This window comes from Heliconius melpomene, chromosome 13 (genome assembly GCF_056956725.1).
Source record: "Heliconius melpomene rosina isolate 202511_hmr_F chromosome 13, ASM5695672v1, whole genome shotgun sequence".
NCBI lineage: Eukaryota > Metazoa > Arthropoda > Insecta > Lepidoptera > Nymphalidae > Heliconius > Heliconius melpomene.
Window position 1 is genome coordinate 18339377 of NC_140401.1, and position 12634 is coordinate 18352010.

At 34.3% G+C, this 12634-nt stretch overlaps 1 protein-coding gene across 3 annotated transcripts in view; it reads right to left on the minus strand.

Moving 5' to 3' along the window:
* The window catches only part of LOC146533247 (neuropeptides capa receptor-like), a 46358-nt gene that overhangs the window by 17397 nt on the left and 16327 nt on the right, over positions 1-12634 (minus strand). For all 3 annotated transcript variants that reach the window (XR_014878664.1, XM_085196558.1, XM_085196556.1), the window contains exon 2: positions 9229-9319. Coding sequence is in view for 2 of the 3 variants with exons in the window: in XM_085196558.1 (XP_085052684.1) it covers positions 9229-9319 (91 nt within the window). In the remaining variant the exon portion in view is untranslated. The remainder of the gene's footprint in view (positions 1-9228; positions 9320-12634) is intronic.

A 12634-nucleotide genomic window follows, 5' to 3' on the forward strand; every position in this document is an offset into this window, starting at 1 on the left:
CTGTCAAAGGTAATGTTTACATTCAAATAGAGCTTCGAGTTTCGTCGAAGTACATGTTTAAAAGATTTCTTCAAAATGTTATGTTATAAATTTTCATCAATTTATTTACTTAATTAATATATTATTTAAAATATATATTTGGACTTATGAAACTTAGTTATATTGGCTCAAGGCAATTTTATTGTTTATTTACGTATTTTTTTCAGTTTTATGCCGTAGTGAGCCTAGTGTTATGGAGTAAGATATTCCACTTCCCACTTTCCGGCGTATTCTGGAGGCATTGCGTGTTGAATGGGAGAACTCAACGCCGCGACACCAGAGCAAAGAAATGAAAAATTAAAATATTTAATTTCCTCGAGTGGAAATCAAACCCATAACACACACACACACACACACACACACACACACACACACACTTGTGCCCCTGCGCCACAACTGCCCTCAATTTATTTGTTTTCTGTAGTTTATCATTTGAATTGTCTTGAGTATATCCTGCTGCTCAGTCAACAGTAAATATTATACTTTGGCTACAATTTAAATAGGTTTAAGCGAAGCGCTGCCACTCAACCTGTGAAGAGGAACTCTAAGTTCTTCACACTAAGTTTCTTAATGTTAGGTAAAAAAGAATTTGCATAGTCGATGTACGAGCGATATCGATACCCATCACTACCATTCCCACTTGTAGCTTTAAGTTGTGTAAATGCAAATGTCCGATTTGGTTATTGTATATGTTGTGAGTTCGTTCTATTTTATTTTATTTGTCATGTCATTTTATATTTCAAAGATAACGGTTACCCTCGGACAATCCTACATTGTTCTTTTTTGATATTCTTCTTCTGATTCCTAACAATATCTAATGTATATATTTGTATCAACTCCACGCTGCATCCCACTTATAACAGGTACCTAGTGTTAAGACACTCCTTCGACTTCGAATTATTTGAGGCATTTCGTTTTAAGCAGCAGGACTTTTACTTGCACCAGAGCGAAGAAATGATAATGTTAATAAAAAAATTTAATTTCCTCAAGTATGAATCGAATCCACATTCGAATCCAGATAGTGCGCCTTTGCCACGATGGCCTCCACCATGTGTATTATATTCGTAGTAGTATTTGTCAAAATTGAAAATACACATAATTTGCATACAAAGTAGTACATGCGTCGTTTACACTCACTGTATCACATTAGAGTAATTGAATTCTCAATTATTCTTCGTTTGTAGGTCCAGGTCAAGGTAGTTACATCTGCGTGTTCTCTGTCAGTCAGTAACGAAAGGGTTTTATATATTATATTTATAATCATTTGAAAGAGTGAAATTATAAAAAACATATTATTTGGATGTTATAATTATTACAAAAGTAAATGCGATAGGACGTGGGTTTGATTCCTACCTAAGTAAAGGAAATATTTTGATATTTCTATTTAATGGGTCTGGTAACTAGAGGAAACGAGGTGTAGGGTTCCGCCGTTCAACATACACAATACCTAGAGAAATTAGTGGAAAGTGGGGAACGGAAGTATCTTAATGGCACTGGAGTGTCTTAACATAATATATGTGTCCCAAGGATGTAACGTCCCAGTAGAAACAATTACAATCGATAACTAATTAAGCAAGCGTCAAAGTCACTGAATAGGATGATCTTACAACCATTGTGTATAGATGCTCTGTACTTGCGTTCCATTTTGGGTATGGTAATGTATTAACAATGCGGGATTGGCAGAGATAAGATAAGATATATCTTATATAGACACATAATATATTCTTTGAGTCTTCATCAGAAGCATTACTGTCCTATCGACCTGAACCTGATTCAAAAGGTTACGGCTGATTACCAAACCCTTCAGCTGACGTGATTTAATTCAACGATTTCCAATACATATGACACACAAATTAGTTTAGGGATGGTAAAATTTGATGGGTGCCTTAAATAGAATTGCCTTGGCTAGGCTTGGATCTAAATTTGATAAAGGCAGGTAAATGTATATAATAGAGGTATTTAGGAAAGATTTTTGGACTTTCATAAATACTGTATGTACTTTGTTTAATTAATAGTGCCTCAATATATGTAGCAAGTAGAAATAACGGTAAAAACCACAACCGCCACGTTCACAGACGCCATTCCAATACGCTATACTTACAACCGATAAACATACCTACATAAACTAAATATGTAAAACGTCTTAGGAATTTACTACGCAGCAAAAATATTTCTAACGTAGAAAACGTCCGTATGTCAAATAGAATTAATATAAGATGATAATATTTTCTTGAAAATATTTTCCTACATACTAGATTACACAGAAATGTATCAGAATACGTGTACATGAATGATTCACGTTATGCAAATACCGGTACGATGCAATAGTATGTAAGAAGCTACCGATACTTTTATACGGTTAAAACATTTTCTTTATATTTTAGTATTCTATAATATGCTTGGCTGGTTAGTATTATTCTTTTAAATTAAAATATAAACATATATTATAAGGCAGCGCCAATACATGCAATGCATTTATTATACAATATTGGCTATCACATAAACATCTGTAATGTCAGCCAATAGAGCTTTCGTCGACACATTTTATATAACTAAAAAAATACAAATATATATAATTTTAATCTTCTTCGATTTTGAAGCAGATGGTTCCAATGAGATTTTCAATTTATGTTACATTCAAGTTTTGACAGTTGTTTGATGCTAATTGTCTTAAAAAGATGAGCTTTACCGGTCACCAATAATAATCATTTTAGTATCTACGTAAAAAGCCGAATATTTTTTTAGCCGAAGTTATTGATAAATCGGTAAAATGATTTACCTATCGGTCGGTCTGAGGACTTAGTTGCAGGATGAGGAATTGCATTGCCTGGGACTTGCAAGCCAAGGGTAGGTATAGGCGTAGCAACCTACATTGTCAGTTCCTACTGTCCGAGGTCCTCTCAGAATTTACGTATTAAATGGTGATATTCAATACCACGCTTAGGCCCATCATACCAGAAAAAGCAAAATACCTTTGTTACAAAATATCCGCGCGCGTGATCCAGAACATCGTTTTCAATTAGTTACATCGAATATAGGTCACACTACCGTCTCTTTCTATTATCACTGGACCAGGTTTTTTAACTACACATGGGCTTTTCGTAAAAGTAGTTTTACAATTCAAGTAAGCCAGAGGATACCCAGTGTTGAGACACATTCCGCTAAATTTTCAAGACATAGCGTGTTGAGCGGCGGAATTCAACGCCGCGCTTTGCTATCAGAGGAGAAATGAATATAGTTCATCTCAGCGCATGGAAATCTAAGATACATCAATGGAGTTTACAATCAGTGGACAGAGTCCGGGGTAAGGGATACTTAATGATAACAACTTTTATAAACACAGTAAATGTGTTTATAAGAAGGAGTATTTATAATGTAAAAATATATTTTTGTACCTTATTTGAAAATACATAGACATCTTTACTTTGTTAACAAAAACAAGTTCACGCTGTACCTCGCATATAACACCTACTATCGGACGATTCCTTTTAATTACAAAATGTAGAATGTTTTATGTCCTTATTTCTTAGATGTCTGCATCTTGAAGGGTCAAACCAAGGGTGGACCACAAATGCTTCAGGTATACACCACAAAAAATAAACGGGGTGCTTTGTGCAGTTCATGTACAAACATGCCTACATTATAGCATTTTATTTTAGCAGAGTAGGCAGGAAAATATGGTAAGAAACATTAACACGTGTGTGTTATTTGTGATTTAACGACACATTTTGTCTCACTAAATGAAGTAAGTAGAAATAATTTAAGCATAATATTATCGACATACTCTATTATTTCATTTCCTCGCTTTGGTAACAAGATCCAACTCAATCCACCAGAGTTCAAAATCATCACGTGTATTCAGACTGTCCCGTTCTTTCACGATGGCGTTCAACTTTTTGTATATAAAGTCATAAATAAGGAGTTCTTTAACAAAATATTTTTTCCACACCATGAACTATTAACAAACTTTGTACGAAATTTTTCCAAGGTTTTTGGTGATAATATGAAGTTTGGATATACAGAACCAGCGATGCGTGTAAATTATTCTACGTTATCCACAGCTTTATAATATTCGTCTTGGATTCACGACCGAGTTTTGATCTAAGGTTGATTTTGAGGATGACTCCATACAACTAATATTAAATGTGAGAAAGGATGATTCACCAGGACGGATGACATGAGATAGATGAAAAAAACTGTCATGAACACCTATATTCTTTTTTGTTACTATAACATAGATTGCAAATATTTACTAATGCTATAAATAGCTTTAAGTTGTACCGTGTGTAAGGCCGTCGTGGCCCGCTGCGCTGGCACAACGGTGTGATGGTTGTGGTCTCAAATCACATTGGGAATTGTTTATATTTTTATTTCCTTGCTCTGGTAACGAGGTGAAAAAAAACAAAAAAATATGTAACAAATAAAAACAATGACAAGCTTATTGTTGCTTGGTAGTTCATTTCGTACGAAATGAGTGCTAATGCCCCAAACTTAAAATTTTATAGCAATTGTACTTTTTATAACAACTTTAATAAGTTGTACTTCCCGTTAACCTACAATCCTGAGATGGAAGGACTCTCGGTGACAGTTTATTTTTGTATAATATTCATAATCAAGTTAAAAATTGTAAAAACTTGTAAGTAAACCCAAAAATACATCTTCGTATGCAAGGTACATTGAAGTCGTATAAGGAGTCAATGGTTTGTAAAGTGAGTTTCCATTCTCCACTGGTCGCGTTTCATGCTCCAATGGAAGTATTCCACATTTGAGGCACATTCAGGCAAATCTTTACTTTTCTTATTTCAAGCTCAAGTCATATGAGAATGGATAAAACATATATACTTTTAAAGATAATCTATCGGATAGGGTTATAATATAGTAAATTTATATCGACGTTGTCACATTACTGGAGATAGCGGGCTTAAATATGGTGAAGTAAATATTTAAATACAATGTAATTTTTATTTTGCTTGGTAATACTGTCTTACCCATTTCCGAATCTTTTTTCAGTGACAAAACTAAACACTGCACTTATTGTTATTCGATACATAAATAAAGTTCTATGCTGTACATACACGACCTTATCACTATTAATAATCTCTTATAGGCAACCTTAGGCTTACACATTTACAAAAAATTATATACGAACTGTGCAGTGTACAGAAGGTGTAGTTCATAGAAATAAAATATTAATAATAAAAATAAAAAAAAACGTAAAACATTATAATATGATTTTATTTACATATAAATTAGTTCATACATATTATGTTTATCATGTATAAACAAATTTATACTAATACTAGTGGACCCGACAGCTGCTACGCCCGCTTGAACTATACGAATATTTATTAAATATATTTATGAAATTATTTTCAGTTTTCAATAGAGAGGTGCGTTAGCAAGCTCATTTTGGGTGACGTTTTCTTAAAACAACAAACTTTGTAAGCCGTTGCTTAGCAACGGTCGCATAGCGATGGTTGTTATTAACATGGCGTAATAAATTGCATGTCAAATTAATAAATATTTTAAAATATTAGTAAACTAGCGACCCTCTTGCGGCTTCGCCCGCTTTTACTATTCATTACATTCATATAACGTATGTTTGCAAAGCACTTAAGATAATGTGAAAATTAATGAAATCCTAATGCAACCCGCATTTTCGTAGTTTCAATAAGGATTTTCCAATTGTTTTACACAGCAAGGATTTTTTAGTAGGTACCGTAATTTTAAATCTGTGCTACTAATCTTTTCAAGTACTTATTAAAATATATTTAAATGACTATTTTTAGATAGTTAAATGACTATTTTTACACGGAAGAAATTATAAACAAAAACCTACCTACTAATAACTACTACAAAAAATATGAAACCAAATATATCGCGCTTAAATAATACATTCAACTCCAATTATCCAATACGTGCAAACGCATCTAAATCTTCGTTGCTATAGAGGCAGGCGGGTTTTTTTTTCGAGCTTGTGGTTAATGCTGAAGAGGGTATTCTGTCCCTGATGAAAAGCAAACACTACGTGGCTGCCTGTGAGGAAAATTAAATAGATAGAGAGATAGAGGAATGCATCGGCCGGGAATCGAACCCGGGCCGCCCGCGTGGCAGGCCAGCATTCTACCACTGAACCACCGATGCGTGTAATACAGGCGGGCGCGGCGGACGCGCTTGTATAAGCAAAACGTCGCGGGGCGCGTTTCGCAGTGAGGATTTTTTGATATTGTAACAACTTTTAAAGTACTTATTAAAATGAAAAACAATAAAAGACAGTTTTGATCTACATTAAATGGCCAACGTAACTAATATACTTATTTATATGCTGAGAGTAAGGGATAAGTGAAAATTGACTCGATACAGCTGAAGTGTCAACGGCGTGATGTGTTAACAATTAAATGCGTTTTTCTTTAAAACTATTCGCAATTTCGAAATAGTGTAAACATCAAATTTTATCTTCGTTTAACGTAGAAAATTAATAAAGTATTTTAAAGGATAAGGATTAATATCATTATGGAGAAATATCCCTCACAATAAAAAATATATTTAAATTACAATTTTTAGACAGAAATGACACTATGACACTACACGTTATTCTTAAAAGATACGAATATGCTATCGCGGACTTTTTTGTAGATCTTATTAAGAGAAATAATACTCCAGTACATTATTTTCATGTAGTACTTACCATTAAAGCAGCGCATGCGTGAAAGTGTCTCAACAGGTAGGACTTTATACACATTTGTCCCATTTATGTTAATTTACATAAGAATGTACAAATAATAAACTATATATAAACCTTCCCTGAGAAATACTCGACCTAATGTTGAAAACCGCATCAAAATCCGTTGGGTGGTTTAGAAGAAGAGTTAGAAAGTTCAGACAGACACGAAAAGCGACTTTGTTTTATAAGATATAGGATAGGATATCGACATTATTACAAATATGAGAAAAAAAGTTACCTATGTTCATCCCGAGACCCTCAAGTATCTCTATATGAGTATTTTATCACAATTAAATTAGCGATTCACAGTGTCGGATACAAAAGATGGTAAGTTATTCTATAAAATGACGCGTTTAATAGCGAAGGAACCATTGAAGCATTATGTATTGCACATACGCTACCGGTACCTTTAGCTTGTTATTGCTTTTAGGAGCGGAGGAACGGAGGAGTGAAGCGCTCCTTAAGATAGCGAGGAGTGTTAGGATGAAAGAGAATAGGATAGAGAGTGTAGAGGACATTGAAGTATCGACGAATCTGAACTGTCAACCATTGAAGCTTACCACATATGACCTTACGATATGTAGGTACATGATCAAATTTGTTCAAATTAAATATATATCTAATGCAGAGACGTTGTGGACGAGTCGCGGTAACAAAGACCGAAGTGGGTTTGATCATGAAACCAATCGTAGCGACGTACGCACGAGGGCGAGTGCTACACGCGTATACAGGATACTTCATGATTGTCAATCAAAAGTTAATTGGATTCAGTACAATTGGTCCTCCGCCCTCCGCCCTCCGCCCTCCGCCCTCCGCCCTCCGCCCTTGAAGCAAATGACTCTTACAACAACGAGCTTTCGTTGATTGTAGTGGCAAAATGAGATACAACTTGCGGCGGGCGGCTACGCCCGCTTCAACTATACAGTATCTTCCAGTTTTAAAGTGTTGTTGGTCTAAGCTGCTATGCGGTATAAAGCGTAAAGCTGACTTCTTTCTAAAGAACATATTTAATTCAAAATAATCCACAGAGATTTATTTAAATGAAAGTAAATTCACTTGTTACGGAACTATTAACCACAGTAGCCAATACATTAAGCCTTTAAAGTTTTATAACTCGTTAAAGTTTGAAGACAGCGCGGTGCGGCCTACAGCCTGTAGACTATACCTACCATACTCATATAAGTATAGTTAGTTTGTGTATCTGCGTAAAAGAAATGAGCGGGTAATGTCTAGGCTAACCGGACTCTTATGTAAACCTATTTATTTTGTATTTTGTAATTGATTTAATTTTTTTATAATTTAATGAAGTTAAATAATAATAATAATAAAGTAAAATGACGCTATTTAGGTGCCATTTATGTAGTCTAACAAATTAAGAGTCGAGAGTCGTGCGGGATATCTGGCACACGTATCGCCCCTTAGGGATAAATCTCTATGTTGCGCTCGTTTGCGCGCGAATTCGTATAATGTTATTTTAATATAGTTTTGTAATTATAACAAATAATTTCAGTCAGTTATTCTAAGTACAAACGAGTGACGGTAACAAGTTAATCCGTTCCACGGAATAATAACAATTATTCTCCTTTCTGTTATTTATAACTTTATAGCTCCTGCATCCCGCATACAGCGCGTCAGTAGGAGGAAGCTGCCACAGCGGCGAAATAATAAAAATAATTTAAATATCTCTTTATAAAATGAGAATCCAGCGAGGTAAATAAACTAAAGCAAGTACCGATATATTTTCATGAAGAAAGCATTTATGATATTTTAAAATGATACTTCGCAGCGTTAAGTTCCGCCGTTTGCTTTTATGAAAGTATAGAACAGAGCGTTCTAACTTTACATTCTCTGCCCAGTGTTATACGTATGCTAGTTAGTTAGTTATAAGTAAGACCTAATTATACATGGGTATTGCGTAGTAATTGACTAATAAACAATTTATATTTCTTCACATCTACAACGATATCCTTAAATAAAAAAATAGCTTTCTTTCATTTCTTTCTTATTAGTTAATATGTCACGTTCTTATATACTCGAAAATCTCTTTAGTTTTATTACTGTAAAGAGACTCTAAGTTCCATTTAAACGTGCGATAAAGAGTCTTAATGCGTACGTATTTCAGTACAAATTTCAGCTTCAGTATACCTTTTTTAATATATTAAGCGTGTTTCTAGTGTATAAAGTACGATTATATACATATGTCGTAGTTATTTTCATTTTACCTACTATAAATATGCGAGTTAATTTTAAAAAGTAAGGTGGATGCAGAAAATGTTTTTAAATTTGATGTATATTCTCTCTTATAATAAAGAGTTAGTAGAAAGGAGTACCCCTATCCACTTTACACCCATTGTCTGGGATGATGAGTGCTAGAACTCGACGCTGCGCTTGCTCTACTAGAGCTTAGAAATGTAAATAAATTTAATATATTAATTCCCAATAGCAAAACAAAGTAAAGTACTTACGCCTCAGAAATGAGAGCTCGTAGCTTGCAGAACACCACCCCAAGGCTGTAGGGGTACTGGTGCCAGTATACTGAGAGGTCGTTTGGAAGACCTGCGGACAAGAGGGAGTTGAATATTTATATTTACCTTACTTTTTTAGCATTACGGTGTATCTACAAAATAATTTTTAAACACTCCCTTTTCCACGGACCGCTTAAATTTCAAGCATTGATTTGTCTTCTTGCGAAAGCGAGCAATTGAAAAGCTCTTCATTCAAAATATGTACTTTATATAACAAACAAATACACAAATAAATTCTAAATTCTTTAAAACAATAATCATAACATTTATTTAAACTAATATCACAAATTAATTTTAAATTATTACAAAACTCTAGACTTTAAATTCATAGCTCATTTAGCATTTAAAAGAAATTTATATCCCGCGTAATCAAGATGGCGGCGTTCCCTGGCAAAGACCCGTAATTATTATGCCTAAAACACAGTAATCGCTAATAATTATTCCTGGGTGTGCACTGTATAAAAACTCCGGACTCGTTCATTTAACCAGTTTAATTATGTAAACCATAATTAAACGGTTTTTGTAATTATATTAATTTCATTATTATATTTTTAACGCCATTGCGGATTTTTTTTGAGGTATTTTACAAAAAGTTAGTTTGTGTCGTTACATAGTGGGATAGCATGTGACTGTAAATTCCATGATGGTAGGTTCAATCTTTATTCAAAACTAGAAATTTCTCGAAAATTTTCAAAACCACAATATTCACAAGCAATCATATCCAATTTCGCTACAATAGTCAAATTTCATTTATATTATAATTATTTTATCTTCACTTTTAACGACCCTTTCAGTTGCTATAAAATACACAGCAAAATATAAAATATCCAATTATCCATACAATTTCATTTGAATTGATCAAATTTCTTATTTGAAATGAACCGAAGTGGTTTCAAAAACACTTTATTTATATTCGTTTGGCAGGTAGGTGTTTGAACTAAGGTGTTGCCAGTTTGAATGAGCACGAATGTTAAAGCGTAAATGAAGGCTTTGTAAGACAGTGTTAGAAATTTCAAAAGATTTTTTTCACGTTTTATCCTACATATATATAACACGGGAAGCGAAGAAAATTTAATGTAAGACACTCTGTTTTACTTTGCGCACAAATTTGACGTATTGCTTATAGTTTGAAGGCAATATCGCATTATATCTAACAACAGGAAAGTGAAAATAAATCTCTCGATTAGAGGAATGTTTTTAGAGAAAACAATAAAAAGAAATGTAATGCAAAGTAAAGAATGGATTCAATAAAATTCCTTTGGATTTCGTAGAATTTTAGTTTCTTGTAATTCCAAATAGGTATGTAAAAGAAACTAGAATAAGATATATTAATCGCACGTGCGCCGGACATGGCAGTTCCTCGTGGAAGCGCCATTGTGTCGTGTCAGTGCATTTAGATTACATTTTATGCTACTTTCAAATCTTTTCTGCATTTTCAATATTCACAGAGCAAATTTTATATTTACTTACAGCAACTATTACACCGTAGTAGGTAAAGTACGCCGCGGCGTTGAGCTCCACCATTTGTTTTAAATAAATTTATGTACGTGCTTGCGCTTGCTATCGTATCTATAAATAGTATTTTAGTTTTCCATATTCCGCTCGATTTTCGCGACGTCCCGTGTTGAACAGCTAAACACAACGCCGCGATTTGTCTTGTTACCAGCAAGCGAAGGGGTGCTGCGACACGACGCGTTCTTTAAACAAAATATATTTAAGTAATTTTAATGTTTGGTCTAATGTAAGGTCACTAAATGAAATAGCACTGCGATATTTAATCAATATCACAAACTTCGTCATATCAACTGACATCTAATAGTATGCATTCTCACGCGTGTGCCCGCTCCCGATGATACAAGACAACGTGACGGACATGAGGAAAAGTTGCAAATTGAATCCGTATCATATATTAAACTAATACGGTTTCATAGTAATTTTGAACTCGAAAGTAAATAAGAAACTGAGTTACTGGGTCCCTTCTATCTACCCTCCAAAACTTACAAGCAAAATTACTATAAATCTATATATAACGATAAATTCTTTCCAGAGGAGCTGGATGACCGTAAACCCTCGCAGTTTCTGCGACACCTACAGCAATTGGCAGGACCTAATGTATGATGAATTTATTACTGACGTTTGGACAGGCCGGTTGCCAAATAATTTGCAAACTATAACTGCGTCGCAGTCGAATGCACCACATCATGACATAACGGATTTGGCGAATAGGGTACATGACATTGCAGCATCTTCTCCTTAACTGGCTGTAGCATCCGTATCGAGGCTGGAAAATATATGTATCTCAGCATTAACTTTGCAAATGAGCTAGCTTACTCGTACCTACAACCGCTCTCGTTTACGTGGAAGACAGAGCAGTCGTCCTTCATGTAGGAGATCGCACTGTTCGTTCCTCCTTCTTGACCTTGATATTGCGTTTGCGCGTCGCTCCCGTGTAAGGTCACCAGTCGCGATATACGTGCCCTTTTTACTGTATCGTATAGAGTATACAGACTTCTATTCCTCTCTTGAACTTTTACTCCACAATTATAAAGATCCGTAATTACCTTAGTTGTGTTCGATCCTTCTTAGGACAATGTTTATATTTAACAATGTTTATTATTTAACTATATTCGTTTCCCTGTTCTGATAAGCCAAATGCGATGCACAAATCTGCCACGCGACGCATAAGATCTCCAAAATTGGATTTGAATTGGCAATGTGGGGACCGGGTATCTTAGAACTAGATTGCCCCGTCTACCCTCATATGCGTGAAAAAGCGAGTATCTAGAAGTTAATAAAAAAATATAATGTGGTAAAATCAATGTAAAACTTAATAAAAATCACTCTTCGTCAAGTACCCTCAGGACCGACAGCTGATCCTTTCTTCATAAATTCTATTAATTCCCTTCAAATTACGTTTCAATCTCCGATTGTACTAGTGAGGTCTGGTGCGGGCATCTCTTTGAATTCAATAAATTAAGTTTAATTTGCATAAATGTATTTTTTTTAAACCAGTTATTTTCAATTTTTATCATTTTTAATAAGCTGCTGCTGCTTGGAATAAAAATAATATTTTTGCGTTGAATAATCTACTAGGGTAGGCAGAAGAGATCCAGCTTTAAGACACTCCGCTCCCCACTTCCTGCCCAATTTTTAAGATATTGCGTAGTAAGACGCTGAACTTAATACTGTACTTCTTACTGTACCGTCTTTTTTCAGAGAAAGAAACCAATTCATGAAACTAAACTATTAAAATATATTTTCTCTCTTCACCAATTTACTTTTAGACAAAATAATACGTGAAATGCCCTCGTAGTAAGTTATTCCATTATTCACTTTCCCATTTGAA